We start from the raw sequence: 16,567 nt of genomic DNA on the forward strand, positions 1-16,567 counted from the left end.
CTTAGAAAGACATTTGCCACATGGACGTTTTCTATGTCTCAGATTCCCTCCATCCACAAAAATATGTGGGGTCTGATGAGATTGGTGAGGCAAGGCCTGAGAGTTTTCACTGTCAGCTGTGACTAACCCTACCATAGTTTTTTTTTATACTGGCACATCAATCTATTGCATTAAAAATAGGCTTTCAAAGGCATGTCCTATTATTCAGGGGATGGAAGCTTATCTATCATCCTGCACTGGCACAAACTAGGACAAAAGAAGACGAAGAAAACAGGAAAATCCAGCATTTCTGAACAATATTGTAAAGAATAACATTTAGGTATCTTGCTTTAACCACGCCGCTAGAGTTTCCAGTTGAAGCAATGGAGAATCTGAACTACTTTTCAAAAATAATTTACAAATTTATGAAAAATAAATATACTTTATAGAAGGCAGTTCATTGTCACCACAAGCTTCATCAGATGATCCTGTCATCGCAAGTCAAATCTTATCACATACACGGCCCTTGTGGTCTCAATTAGTTATGGATGAAACATACTGGTAGAGGTGGAAAGTAGACTCCATTGCTTAAAGCTGCCAGCTAATGGAACAAAACCACTATCTCAAGGCAGTAGAGAATTTGCTCTACGAAACCCAGACTTACTTTCTTTCTTTCATTAGGAACCAGTTCCTTAGCTGGTGTAAATCTGCATTGTTCTATTGTCTCCAATGGACTTAGGTAGGCATACACAAGATGAGGATCTGGCTGTATATCATCAATAACCCAGAATCCCTTTTCTCTAGCAGAAAGGAGCTGATTTGTACATCTTGCCTGGGTTAGTAATATATTCTAAAGACAGGAAGAAATTCATATTTTATTTTTTATACCAGCGAGGCCTAGCCTCTCATTCTGGGTTCTCCCTTGTTTTATCAATCAGGACTAGGACATATGCAATTACCTCATGGTAGCAATTTAAATAATTAGTTCAATCATGTAGGCATGGAAGGGGGGGTAGGGTGTTCATCAGCTCCTTCATGCTGGCTTGCTTCTTTCTTGTGTCAGCTCTCCGCATATCAGCTATTTGTATTCCACAAAGAACTCTGAACTCCAACTGGTACCTGAGAGACAATGATACCCTGCAAGTAGCTTTTAGGAGGTTGGGACAGAATGATAAAAGCTTCACTGATAACCGACCTCTAGTCTCAGATTGAGAGAGCAAGTATTAGTTTGAACACTACAGTTATTGAAATGGTTTTGTTAATGATTCCATTGTTTGTCAGATGTACTGAGACTGAAGAAAAACTGAACCTAAATGGTTAATGCACTAATGTGATGATGCTACTGGTTCAATTCTCAACAATCATCTTGTTGAAGCATTGTATTTGAAAACTGGTACCAGTTTATATATATATATATAATTTATATACTAGCAGTTTATCAAATGACCAAAGTGCAAACTTTCAAAGCAATGTGTGGGAAATTAGCCATATGACTCCTTATGATATTAATTGGTGTGTTTTCCTAAAAGATATACTGAAGGAAATGTCCAAGCCCAGTGTAGACTGTCAGAATAAAAAATAAGGATGAAAATACTAGTCTACTATGTTATAATCATTTTTGGTGCACTTCTGTTTATTTGAGGGGGAGCGATAAAAAGAATAGACATGAAAAAGTAGCATCAGTATTCATTAGTTATAATAGATGTGCGTTGATTGCATTAAAATACACAGTATTAATAATAAAATATTATGAAACTTCTTTAGAAGGATTATTTGAAATATTAAAATGAATATTTTATGCATCTGGTGCATTTTTTAAAACGTTTGGGTTGTTGCACTGTATTTCATGTGATTCAGTGTTCTATTACTTTGGAGAATAGTGGACAAGAAATAAATACTTGGCATGTAAAACATTCATATTGTAACTTTTCCTGACTTTGCCCCCTCCCGTCCTTTCCAGATTGTCTAGATTGTGCAGCTCCCCACTGGGCAATCCTGATCCCAGGAAGTTGGTTGGAATTTTTCCATTTACTTCACCAGGAACAGCACTGGGGGCTGAATCTGCATCTTCACCCTCCTCCCAAACCACCTCCAGCAATTTCTTTCCAGCAGTGAAACTGCAATAATGTACTCTGGTAGTTCAAGGTATCTATTGATCCAACAGCACCAGTAAAGTGGCTCTCATACCATCTGCATGTTTCTCCCTCTGCTTTAGGGCTGGTCCACACTAACCCCCCAGTTCGAACTAAGATACGCAACTTCAACTACGTGAATAATGTAGCTGAAGTCAAAGTACCTTAGTTCGAACTACAAGGTACTTCCCGCGGGTCCACACGTGGCAGGCAGGCTCCCCCGTCGACTCCGCGTACTCCTCTTGCGGAGCAGGAGTACCGGCATCGACGGCGAGCACTTCCGGGATTGATTTATCGCGTCTAGACAAGACGCGATAAGTCGATCCCAGAAGATCGATTGCTTACCGCCGAACCCGGAGGTAAGTATAGACGTACCCTTAGAAAGCAAGATGAGTATTTGGAAATATACTGCTCATTACCATATTTGTGTACTGTAAATCTTCACATGTTCAACAACACCAGGAGCTTAACTGAAGCCAGTGGAATCTTATATTCATCAACAAACTGTGGATTGCTGCTTTATAAATGTTAAACTAACATCCAACTTTTTAAGAAATTGATTTTTCTCTCTTCTAAGTATCAACACATCCTCCATTGTTTAAAATGATCATTCAGAATGACAGTGTGTTTGGTAGGATCTCGCCTTTTTCCCAGGTTTTTTTGTTCCTGGAGACAGTTTCTAATTTAACTTTTACTTTTGTTTTTAATTCAATCAGCTGATGGTGTGCAGCTGATCTCACTGATGCATATGACTGCTGGAGTTTAAAATAGCCTGAATATTTGATGACTGACTCAATGCTTTCAGCTAGAGAATTAGTACACTTGCTAATAATCTAAGGGATCCAATGTGAAAATGAAGAAAACAGAACACAAAATCTACATTTTATCAGTTTTTATTATGTATTTATTTTACTTAACCAAGGAATCATATTGTCTTGCATACTTGGATTAGTTTCATAGTGCAAAGGAAATGGTGTTAAATTATTTTCAATGTCCCAGCTATTAAGTGTCAGGATTTTATAAATGGAGGCCCTAGGGCCACATATATTTGCATATTTGTGGAGATGTCTGATTTGGAGTCCCATTGGTATAAAAGACAGGGCTGCTGGAAAGATGTGCTCGGTCAGGACCCCAAGCTTTTGGAATTCACTGATCCCTGCTTTCAATCCTTCTCAGAAGAAACACTTACCCCTGTCTGTATCCCATATCCCTTCTACACAGCTTTACTCCTCCCCCTACCCCGCCCTCTGTGTTCCTCTAAAGTCTAAACAATGTTTCTCTTCCCATGGAACCCATCCAAATACTGTTTTCACTTACCCCTCTTATCCAAAGACTTCCTTATTCCCATCATCCTCTCCTGCCTATCAACCCTCTGCTGTCTCCCTACTTCCTTCATACCCTGCCAAGCACTCCCTATTGCCTCCCATCCCCTATATGCCCCTGGAGAAATGGTCTGAAGTAAATAGGATGAAATTCAATAAGGACAAATGCAAAGTACTCCACTTAGGAAGGAACAATTAGTTGCACACATACAAAATGGGAAATGACTGCCTAGGAAGGAGTACTGTGGAAAGGGAGCTGGGGTCATAGTGGATCGCAAGAAATATGAGTCAACAGCGTAACGCTGTTGCAAAAAAAGCAAACATATTTCTGGGACGTATTAGGAGTATTGTAACCAAGACACGAAAAGTAATTCTTCCGCTGTACTCTGCACTGATCAGGCTTCAATTGGAGAATTGTGTCCAGTTCTGGGCGCCACATTTCAGGAAAGATGTGGACAAATTGGAGAAAGTCCAAAGAAGAGCAACAAAAATGATTAAAGGTCTAGAAAAGCGTGACCCTATGAGGGAAGATTTAAAAAATTGGGTTTGTTTAGTCTGGAGAAGAGAAGACTGAGAGGGGACATGATAACAGTTTTCAAGTACATAAAAGGTGGTTACAAGGAGAGGGAGAAAAATTGTTCTTCTTAATCTCTGAGGATAGGACAAGAAGCAATGGGCTTAAATTACAACAAAGGAGGTTTAGGTTGGGCATTAGGAAAAACTTCCTAACTGTCAGAGTGGTTAAGCACTGGAATAAATTGCCTAGGGAAGTTGTGGAATCTCCATCATTGGGGATTTTTAAGAGCAGGTTAGACAAACACCTGTCAGGGATGGTCTAGATAATATTTAGTCCTGCCATGATGCAGGGAACTGGACTAGATTACCTCTCGAGGTCCCTTCCAGTTCTATGATTCTATGACATTTTTCACAGCTCTGACCTAGCTACATCGCTCAATCTAAGTTTTAGGTTTAGACAAAGTCTGAGTCACAACAATTTTTTTGTCAAGTTAGAGTTAAGATTTCATAAATGTTTTTCCTTTCAGCAAAAACACTAAAAATCCAGGAAGTCACCAGTTAAGTCTACATTAACAGCCAGACCAACCTCATCTCATACATTCTTCAACTCAATACAAACTCCAGTTTCCAATATATCAGATGTGGGTTACAACAGTAAAATTAATGGAGATGTAGGGTCTGATTCACTACTATTACTCCAATTTTAAGCAGATGCTACAGCAAAATACACTTTTACCCAAACTCCCAGCACTCATTACGAAATGCACAGTACAACACAGACTAATCAAAGTCAATCAAAATCAATCAAAGGGATACTATGACTCTCGCTTGGACAGCCCATGGTTTATGCTGAGAAACTTTGCAGGATGGTTGCAGGGAGTTCTGAGGAATACTGAGGTAGTGTGGTTAAGGACATGGAGGGACAGAGTTAAGATTCTGCACATATCCTTAACTATGGTTTTCCATGCTTTTTCTTGTGTTTTTTAAAACTTTGCCCTTCACTTAGAATGTATAAACTGGCAAACATTTGTTTTCCAAAACTACAATGCTTTAAGAGGGCTTAAAGTTTCCCTAGCTTTCCCTAGCTGTAGACTCAAATGTTTGTATAGCCTCCCTGTGGGTGAAAACGTGATGCTTCTGGTACAGTCATTATAATTTGATGCAGCTGATGTAAATTGGTGGATGAAGTAAGATCAGGACTAGGATTCCTGCAGATCTTAGATGTCCTTTGAGGGTTTATAATCTCAGCAGAGGTCTTTGCATTACTTTGAACCTCTAAAGGGGTCCTTGTGGCAATTTAAATACCCACGTGAATCCCTGCAGTTGTGCACCATTTTTGTGGCATTCAGGTACAGACTTCCTAAGTTGCTGTGCAGTCTGATTTGTGGAATTACAAACTGTATGGAGATCTCATAGGTTTGGATAAAACATATAAAATAATTTCAGACTTTAACCACCACATCCCACCTTGCATATGTATATTCAAAAATTCAAGACAGCACAAGGTTTACTAGTCTTGGGCACTGTCAGTGCAAACTAAAAGCTCAGTTCATACTGTAAAGCACTGACCCATCAACAGGGCAGGGTAAGGAATGCTGCCCCCTAATAGAAGCCCTGGGAGGTACTGTGCCTCAAGAAGGAAGAATGATTTCTCCAACTCCAGGTATAGTAGAGGACCCCTCTTGATGGGATGCTACGTTCCTTAATGGGCTGCAGCTGCAGCACGTCCTTCCCGCTACTGCTGGCCTGCACAAGAAGGGAGACCGGACTGTGGCTCCACCTCCCAACCATTCCTGTCGGGTGGCTAGCCAGAAGCAGCTATTATACTCAGGGGAGCACAAGGACTGTTGCTCCTTGAGCTTTCTTCCATCCCTATTCATCTGCACAGGAGCTGTCCCTGTTCTGAAAGAAGGTAAATCTTTCCTGTATTATGTGGGCTCAAACAAAGTATTGAAACAGCATTGCTTAAAAAAATACTGTTTCTGAAATCCAAGAAATCAATGCTATATCTGATTTGTCTGTCCAGTATAATGAAAGGCTTTGGTGGAAAGTAGCTGATAAAGTTAGGATTCTGGTAAATTACAAAGTGAATATTTATAATCTCTCTTTCTCTCTCCCGCTCTATGTTTAGAAAGATATTGATATACATACGTATCATTATTGAAAGTGAAGACAACTAGCTTATATTTGATACAATGGAGAAGGGGAGCCAGTGGAGGAATGCATAAAAAGGGCTGACATGGGCAAAGTGAGAGGCTATGAAAATGCCCTTTGTAGCAGCAGCAGCAGCATTCTGAATGGATAGGAGTGGAACAAGACTGCACTTGTCAATGCCAGAAGAATGGAGGTTGCAGTAATCAAGATGCAAGATGATGAGCGTTTTAGCTGTGGGGATGGATAGGAAAGGCTGTGTCTTAGAGAGGTTATGCAGAAAGAATCTGCAAGATTTAGATACAGCCTGGGTATGAAAACTGAGAGAGAGGTCTGAGCTGAAGATGATGCCTAGGTTATGGGCCTGAGTGACAAGCGGAATAATGACATTGTCCACAATGGTTGAGAAAGGAGGTGTGAGGCAAGGGCTTGGGGGGAGGCTCTGTTTTAGCTATATTGAGCTTGTGCTGCCAACTAGACATCCATGAAGAGTAGTTGAGAAGTTTGCCTTTTGAGCTGTGCAGCTTTTGTTTATTTTGGTTGTTTCATCTCCTCAACTCAAATCAATTTCAGTTTATTTACTGAATTTCCAGCATGCCTGCTCAGAGTTCAGGACTCTCTATTTATCACCTAAACACTGTGTTTCAGGGTCCTTATGCCTGAGTAAGCGGGCTGAAAATTTAGTAAATGGGATGAAGAAGCGTGACACAGAGATTGCTTGGCAAAGGGGTCCCTGGTCTTTGCAGACAACTCTCACCTCAGACCTGACAAACTCATTGCACCAAACAGGTCTTGCAGGATACTTACCCATAAAGAGTAATGTGTAAGGGATCTACAGAAAGCTCATAACTAGTCAACATTCATAACCACTGTGAGATGTATGTACAGGTAATATTTAAGGAATAATGTATGTATTCAAATGAACATGGGCTTTATGGACTTGGCGTAAAAAGTAAAGATTAGTCATCAGGATGTCTCAGTAATGGCCTATTTGGGCAAGGAGGAGTTGTCACACTGTCCTGTCTGGCTGATGTTTAGCCGGTGTTTAGTTTGTGCAATACTATGATTTTGAATGGGAAACCATCAGCAGGAATGACAGTCAAAACCACTTAAAGGTAAAAATAAACTTTACATCAAGACAGGGATTCACCCTATCTATGAATAGAAACAAAAGATTGTTTTCAGTGTAACAGAGTGAGGGGAAGGACACTCCATTCACTGAGGAAACCCCTTGAGGAGCGGTGGAGCCAGGGTCAGCTTTAGGCCGATTCCCCCGATTCCCCGGAATTGGGCCCCACGCCTAAGAGGGCCCTGTGCCCGCACCTAAGAGGGCCCCGTGCCTTAGGCACCTTTTAAATTTTTTTTACTTTTTGCTGTCTTCGGCAGCACTTCAACGGCAGGGGGGTCCTTCACTCGCTCCAGGTCTTCGGCGGCATTTCGGCGGTGGGGGGTCCACGGAAGACCCGGAGCGAGGGAAGGACCCCCCGCCGCCGAAGTGCCGCTGAAGACCTGGACTGCCGCTGGGTATTCGAATTGGGCCCTACAGTTCCTAAAGCCGGCCCTGGGTGGGGCAGGAGGCACATTCATGAATGCTTGGATCCTGGTTTGTCCAAAACCAGACAGTTCTTCAAAAGATTGGCCCTTTGGGTGAAAATCTACTTTATTGCATAGGAAAGGTAACTATTAATATGTGTGTCACTCAGGTTCACATTTTATGTTGGGTTTTTTTGCATTGTAATCACTTGTTTCCACCACTCTCTTGTTTCTAGTTAAATCTTTATTCTTTCTTAAATAAACCTACTTTTGTTTGATCTTCAGTGCTCACAAGTGCTGTGTGGTTTACAGGAGTGGTGGTTAGAGATAAAAATTGTAAATTGATATACACTGCACCTTTGGGTGCAGAGGATCTGGAATTTCTGTGAGTAGCCAGTGTCAGGGACTAGATATCACTGTGAAACAATTCAAGGGGGGGTTGGGGATTGAGGTGCACCGATTGTTAACCTGCAAGGTGAAGGAAGGGTTGGCATAAGCCCAGAGGAAAATGCTTGAGTGGCTGACGGACTGGCAGTGTCACAGAGCTGACATCCAGCTACCACAAGAAAAACTCCCTCTAGCTGGGGGCAAAAGGGGTAACAAGGTGACTCACAGTCCTGAATACCCCGAGAACCGTCACAAGAAGGTTGAGGATAAGGTGCCCAGTGTAATTTTATTGAAGTCTGTTAGGTTACACTGGGGTGACTTTGGTTCAGGGGTCGAAACTTCAGGAAGAAATAAGAATGATGAAGAAATGAAAGCAAGAGAACCTCTCAATAATCTCTTAGTCAGTATGCAAACAAACTCCTCGTTAGCGCATATTAAGCCCTAATTATTTGCTGCAGTAGAGTCGTTCTGACAACATCAGCAATGGTCATTTTATAGTCTTTTCATTTTTAATAAAAATTAAAGTTACATTTGGTTCCCATATGTAGATGATCCTATTCAAATGAGGATGGTTATGGAATGTGGTTTTGAGCAGATGAATCCTGCAGCTTAGGAATGTTACGATGTGCAGTATCAAACAGCAGAGAACTTTAGTTTTTCCGTTGACATGCTAGGAGGCAAATCCTGCCTTAGATTCCAAGCTGCAGAAGGTCCCCTGGCAGCAGCAGTGGTTCAGTTCCACTGTGCCAGCGGATGTGTGTGTATATGTGTGTGTGTGTGAAGATTTCAGTGGGCACTGCAGGTGATGTTCGCATTGCTCAGTTTCACAGTGGCTCCCAGCATGCCAATGTGAGAGAAAGGGAGAGGACAGTGTATGGGTGAGTCCAAGATTCTAGTTCTGTGTGGGTGTTTGGGTGGCAGTGGCTTCTGTGGACTAGCTCTGTGGACCAGAAAGAGGAAAATTACTCCAGACTGCATCTGTCCAGCTCCTAGCTGGTTACTCTGGCAGGGCACTGAATTTGCCCTTAAGTGTTTTCTTTCCCAAGCACCCCTTCTTTGGAGGAAGATGAAGTTACATCTAACATCATGACCTGTGTGAAGGAAGCAAGAGATCTTGGGGGGAATTGCTTATGGTGGATTTTTCCCCTCTTAAATCCAAAATGAAATAAAATTTGTGAGCAAATTCCTCAAAATATATTTTACTATGAAGCTTTTCAACACTAATTCTCCAGGGGAATGTGAAATTAAGGGGAGGGAGGGGGGCAGAAGAGAGAGAGAGAGAAGCTGTCTTTACCATTTTGAGACCGCACCTTCCAATCCTCATTATCCAGAGTACTTTGTGTCTCAACTCTATTGTCTTATAAGTCTGTGTAGCTCCTTATGGAAGGGACCATGTCTTCCTCTATATTTCTAAACCAATTATACTGTCTATACTCTTCTCCTTAAAAACTAAACAAGAGTGAGACTAAAAACTGCAACTGTTCTCTTTAAGTTTCCTGCATAAAAAACCTATGAATATGGGTGAATTAGACTGACATCCACCACCCAGTGCATACTGAAAATGTAAAAAAGTGTTTATGATTTATTTGCTAATTTGTAACAAAGCAAGGCTATAGAATTATGTAATATGCATTTCATCCTCAGAAAAGCCTACTCTATAAATGGTAGCTAAGTAAAAGCTCTGACAATACAGTTATAAGAAATCTATCATAATCAATCTTCTAAAAATTATTTGTCCAGTCTGAGAATTAAAAGATGTACTTAATAAATTATTTGAGAAAGGATTGTCTTTAACCATGCACTGTAGAATTTTAACCCAAATAATGATATGTAATTCTGTAATTCTTAAACAGTTCCAAAAGAAGTGTGTATACAATGTTCAAGAGGTAGAAACACAATAAAATAAAGGTGATTTTTACTGAGGTTTTGGCATGCCATCTGGTCTAATTTGTCTTGGTGCTTTATTCAGCTTTCGAGAAAATGTAAATTACTAGATGACCACTTTAAAAAGAGAACTCATAAAATAGGAGTTAATTATATATGGAAAAATCACACGCTGCTTTTAAGTTTGCCTACTTAAGAAAATATCCAATATCAAAGTATATTCAAGCCTAGATGAGTCCAGAAGTGAATTAATTTACTCCATGAATGCAAACTAGAAATTATTATGATAAAAGTGATAAAGAAATATAGTGATGTCAAAATATGGAAATAACTTTGCCAATATTGTATGTTGTGATTTTATAATAGACATAATGACAAAATGTCATTAATAACATAACCATAAATGGATTTTAATTAAATCCAAGTGGAAAAAGACCCTCGTGGATACCCCCTACTCCCCAAATTAAGTTTTTTGACAGTCATGATTAATGGTAACACACACACTTCATGGTTTGTAAACCTGAAACGTACTTATACATTACAGTCCCATTGCCTGCTGCCAGGTGAATGTATGGTTAGTCAGCAACAGTGAAATCCAGTGCACAAGAGGTTGTTTTTACATGTTTTACATGTTTTCTAGAAAGGTGACATCTAAAAAAGTAAACAGGTACTAAAGTAGGAATTCTACTATCTAAACTTTCTCTTTCCTTCCTTAGGGTAAATTTAATGAAATAATAACAGAACAATTAAAGAGTTCCTACCCGCAAAATTTCTTCAATACAGCTGTTATCTCCTGTTCCACTCTCCTGTAAACAAAGAGAAAAATACTTTTAAAGTAAGAAATAACAAATGGCCGGTTTGAGGATATGTGGCTACGTGAGATATACTCAAGACTTGGGTACATTTTCAAGTCAATGTCAATTGTTTCTAGCATCAGAATACTGGTGGTGTGTTAAACTCAAAAATTATTTCCTATTTTATCTGTATGAAAATACAATTTTTAAAAATGTTTATTCTTTAAATGAGTGACCACAATATATTTTTATTTAATCTATAAGATTCTGGTTACATTTACTTTAGGTGTGGTTCATTTCACTTTGAGTATATATTATACAGATAGGTAAAATATTTACTGTATATACACAGACCTAATATATTTACTATAAATTTATTTACAATAAATTAAGAACAACAGACTGGCTCCTTTTTGTAGGTAAAACTTCCATTGGTTGCCCAGGGTAGTTTTGTTTCCATAGGATTAGGCCCATTATTGACTACAGAAACTTTCATGGAATCAAGTGTTTAAACTGGAGCTATGTTCAATGGGTAAATCAGAGGTCTAACAGGACCACTCAGGGTATGACTACAGTGCAATGTAAGCCTAGGGTTAGTTCAACTTGAGTTAGCAGACCCTGGGTTTGTAACCGAGGGCATGAGCATCTACACTCATTTGTAACCCCTGGTAAGGAACTGTTGAACCGTGGATCCCAACCTGGGACTCCAGTGTCTACACTGCATTATGCAGACCCGAGTGCAATGATCCATATTCCAGACTTTCTAGTGCCCTCCTAAAAAGTGGTTGTTTTAGCCCTTTGTTCATGGTACAGTGTGAGAAAATGTGACTGTCCACCAAACGTGACTGTCCAGAGGACAAAGAAAGTCAGACCATGGGATTGTGGGATACTTTTGATGGACTCCCAGAGTATGAGTTCAGTGGGGCTGAGTCTACACTGCAAAGCAATAGGGCTTGAACCATAGGTCCCGGCTTGACTCAGGCTGGGATCCTCCACCCTTGTGGGGTCCTGGGACCCTGGGTCTGAGCCCTGGATAAGCACAATTTGTGCGTAGATGGAAAGAGGGTTAGGCTTGAACCTGAGTTTGAACCCTGGGCTTACACTGCAGAATAGACTTAACCATAGTGAACACTTTACTCACAATTGTGAGGAGTTACCTATACAGGCAGTGGTGGATTAGCCACTGGGCCAATGGGGCCCATTCCCAGGGCCCCTGGCCAATTTGGGGGGCCTGGAAAAATGGGCATGCCCCAACCCACTCTGCCGACCCCCGGGGAGTGGGATCGAGGCACAGGGGCTTGCCCCACTCCACCTGCCAGCACAGAGTCAGGGCATGGGGGCTTGTCCCGCTCTGCCCACCCGGCACTCCTGCCGGGGAGCGGAGGAAGCTCCAGCGCCTGACCACACTCCCTGGCAGGAGCACCAGGCGGGGAGGAAACTGCAGACAGAAGGGGTGGGGAGGAGCCTCCCACTTGCTCTGGCCCAAGGCCCCACAAACCCCTAATCCACCTCTGTAAACAGGTCCTTAAGCCCATCCCTATTGAGCAAAACATTCAAGTACATGTTTAACTTTAAGCATGTGCCTAAGATTCATTGAAACCAGCAGAGAATGAGGTGCAGTGGAATCTCACTCAGCTATCCCCATCCCCTCCCTTGACCCAACCCCGTCTCCCATCTCTGCCTCAACATACCCTCTTCCTTCCTTATGCTGTGCAGTGCAACTCTGCTAAAGCAGGCAGCATGGACGAGTGGAGAAGCAGGTGCAGGAGGCAGTCTAGCTGCCTCTGCCAGCTTTACATGACTTAGAGATTCCTGCTAAACAGGGGGAACTTTCCGGGGGGGTGTCTCTAAACATTTAAATTCACTTTACACTGCAGAATCCACTAAGTGAAATGATTTCTGCTTATGCAGAACACAGTGAACTTAGTAGATGGGAGAATCTGGCCCTGGCTCTTAACAGTGGGAGAAAAAATAAATTTGTATTTATTGTTATTATTAATAATTCCTTTTGAAGTGAAATAGGAATTTTGGCCCAAATCTTTGAAGGTGATTAGTGATTCTGGATGCCTAAATGTTCAGGTACATGCCTGATCTTCTGAACTGAAAATCAGATCCCTCTAAAGTGTCCCAATTTAGGCACCTAAAACCACTAGCCACTTTTTAAAACTTATGCTTTTCATACTTACATGGTATAGTTAGCCAAATACTGTTTGCCCTACTCCTGTATGTTAATACATGGTTCTCCCGGAAGACCATGCTATGTGCAGATCTTAATACAATAACCATGATAGTGTGCTTCCTGGAAGAGTGGAGGGAGGGTTTGAATTCATATGCTCTGGAAGTCTAACGGGGTAGCAAAGTCAGAATTAAGGCAGCCATATACAAGCAGAGAATAATTTATGTTTCATAATTTTTTGTGGCTGTTATTTCATGCCAAGTTATGGGAGCTCATGAGTCTTTTATTGTCAGCACTCCTGAAAATTTTTGCTGAATATGGCCCTTGGTTATTAAATAAATGAATTGTCTTTAACTCTTTTGCTGTAATACAGTTTGTCATCTTAAAAGTCAATCGGAGTTATGCCATTGACTTCAACAGAAGAAGAATGGGGTGCAACATAAAGCGCCTTTCAAGAATTATTCATATTTGACAAATCACCGGTTAAAAGGAACTACAGTCAATTGCAAATAGCCCTATTCTGAACTCATCATTGCAACAGATGAATCAAAGAATGTAATATGTTGCTTTTGCTGTTACTGGAGTAACAATACAACAGACGCTGCTAATAAAGTTAACACTAACAAGAAAAAACACACACGAAGAAAAATCACAAAATTCTTTGGACTTTCTTTTTCCCTCTCATTAGCTGATTTATTTTTCTCCTCTCCATGGATTCCCCCTTCCCCAAAAACCCTGTTCTATGCTTAGTCATCACACCAACATCATTAACAGTTGAGCACACAAAGCCCTATTGGCATAGCACATGCTTTGTTTGCAGAGCAGCAAATCTGCTGCCCCACCAAAAAACTACAATTCGTTTCTGCTCTCACTTTACACAAGAAGGCATAAAATGGCATCTTCTTGCATAATATGATGTCCCCAGATGCTGCATTATTGGTTAAGATCAAAACACTAAAGGTGAATAGATGAGATTTGCTTATACCTCGATTCAGAAAGTATCTGTTTTGTGTTTTAAAATTAAATCTCTCTCCTCCAAGTGTAATCAAGTACATTTGTAAATATTCATGCTTAACAGATTTGTCCATTCTACCGCCATGGAACTAAGCCAAAAATGTTGTCCCCTGGCCCATTACACTTCAAGGCAGAAAATAAAAACCCTTTCCTCCCCACAGTTATATCTTGATCCAAGTGATCTGATAGCCTTCCAACAGGTTATAATGAAACAGAAACACAAAGCCCAGGCAAACAGAAGCAAACATTATTTGAAAAAAATCTTCTGTGTCTCCTTTTCTCTTCATCTTCTGAACACTGTTGTCCCATGGTCTTGCCCTATTAGTACCATACACCACCACTGATACAAGTGTATCTAGAAGTTCACACTGCATTACATTTTTTTCCACTTTGCAAAATGGCACTGACATCCACAAGTCTCTGAGCTCCACATGATGAATTTAACTTTGCAACAATATTTTAATAAAAATATTACATGGTGGTAAATTCCACCTACAATTTGCATCAAGAGGTGATCTGTTGGAGGGCTAGCAGGGAAAGAGGAACATACTTACAGATATGGTGGTTGTATCCAGGATTTAGATGGTTTGGGGAGGAAATTATTAAAGAGATTAATCTTATAGCAAAACACCAGCTTTCTAAAGATCCCCTGACCTGCTTACTTAATGCTCCAGTAGAGGATCTACATTTTAAACAGAAAGACAAATCAATTAATTTTTATTGTTAGTATTTAGACTTTGTATTGCATACTATTTCAAAAATGTAATCCCTCTGACTATGGAATTGTGGTATGGTAAAATATAAACTGTCTTGTAATGGAAAAACTTTCACACCAAGAATGTACACAAGAGAAGTGACAAAAAGAGGATAGGTACTTAGAAATTTGGTCACCCTTTTTAGTGTACGGAGAAGAGGAGGGCTCCCCAGCAAGCAGGCCAGACTCTTAAGACGGGTTCTTTGAATATTAATCTGATCCTGAATAAGTAACATACAATGTAGTATGTTAATGTTTTATTGTAACTTTGCCTTACTAAAAGTTTTTTTAAAATCATCTATTACTTACATGCAGTAAATACTATACACTACTATACACTTTCACCTATTTACATGGCTAGATCTGCCCATTTTAAATTGCATTCTGCTTCTACTATTATTTCAATGTTTACTACATGACCCTGTGCCTGAATAAATTTATATAAAAAATGCCCATAATTGAATGATGTAATTCTCCCTCTTGATAATGTACATACAGCAAAAGATTTGTGCAATGTACATTTTAATTACTCTGTTTTGGGGAGGTTTGTGAGGTTTGTGGGTGTTATTTCATGCTGAATTGCTGAGCTGTTACTAACTTATTATTTATACTAGCTTTGATGAAGTCATTTGCCTATCATTGCTTTTTGAAATCTATCACAACAGACTCACCTCCCTGAACCTCTCAGTGAAGTGCTGGCAACTCTAGTTCACTTATCAAAGGCAGTGGGCATGATTCTTTTAGTTCTTTGATGCTTTTCCCATTACCTTCATTTCTCAGTCAGGGCAGCCCCCCAAAACACCAAACATTTGTACGCACACACAGAATCTGGCAGGAAGATGTGAGGATCTGCAGCCGAGGATAACAGCAGTTATTACTGAAGAAATAGCCAGGGGCATCACATCATTGATAACACAAGGAGCTAATTACCATGCAAAGCACAGAGTGCTGTAAGAAACGAGGCTGAATAAAGACTACCCTGAATTCTTGGGACATGGGATGTAATTGCAAGAAAGCTACATCTGTACATATTTTATTTTATACATTCCTTTTTTTTTCTTACCAACAGCTTTCACAGAGTGATCTATAAAGGAACTTCTATTAAAAGAATTCCCTGTTTATGAGACTTTTCCCCTTCTCTCAAATCTTTACACTGAAAAAAGGGAGAACGATCTACCACGGCAATCTAGTTTAAATTTAGGCTACGTCTACAGTTGGAGCTGAGGGTGTGATTCCCAGCTTGCACAGACATGCTCACGCTAGCTCTCATCAAGCCACCATGCCAAAAATAGCAATGTAGCCACTGTAGCATGGGCAGTGGCGAGTGGCCGCATGGGCAAGCCACCCCAAGTACGTACCCACAGAGGGCAGAAGGAGTAGGTGGAACACTAGTAAGATGAGAGCTAGTGCAAGTGTGTCTATATGAGCTGGGAATCACACCCCTAACTCCAAGTGTAGTGTAGACATAGCCTTAGTGTAAGAGATTGTTATATCATTATTTGTGTTGCATTAAGTACTTCCACTAACTCTTTGCGTTTTGCACTTATTGCATTTTGTCTTCAGTGTAAGTTAAAAGTTATTAAAATATTTTAAATGCTGAGATATACCCAATTTACCTCCTGGGCCTCTGTCCACTCAGTCTGGGTCCTTCTTCCCATGCTGGCATTAAAAAGCTGGACATCAGCAACCAGCTTGGTGTCAGCTGGTGGTATATTTGGGTCCTTTCAAAAGTGCGTTCCTGACTGAAAGGATTAAATACTCTGTTCTGACACCCTCCTGATACATAACTGCCTCTCTACTCACATCTCCACCCCACACAAACACTGTAATAGGCTGAAATAATAGGTGGAGGTTGCATTATCAAGCAATGTAAGATTATATTGTTGGAATTCATACATGCAGAGCAAGTTAAAGTTCCGTTCGGT

General features: G+C 40.4%; 1 protein-coding gene across 1 annotated transcript in view; it reads right to left on the reverse strand.

Annotated features, from left to right (window-relative positions):
* Positions 1-16,567, reverse strand: part of AFF3 (ALF transcription elongation factor 3) — a 452,244-nt gene that overhangs the window by 228,915 nt on the left and 206,762 nt on the right. The window contains exon 4 of the mRNA XM_054009691.1: positions 10,666-10,710. Within this exon, the coding sequence (XP_053865666.1) occupies positions 10,666-10,710 (45 nt within the window). The remainder of the gene's footprint in view (positions 1-10,665; positions 10,711-16,567) is intronic.

This window comes from Malaclemys terrapin, chromosome 1, assembly GCF_027887155.1.
Source record: "Malaclemys terrapin pileata isolate rMalTer1 chromosome 1, rMalTer1.hap1, whole genome shotgun sequence".
NCBI lineage: Eukaryota > Metazoa > Chordata > Testudines > Emydidae > Malaclemys > Malaclemys terrapin.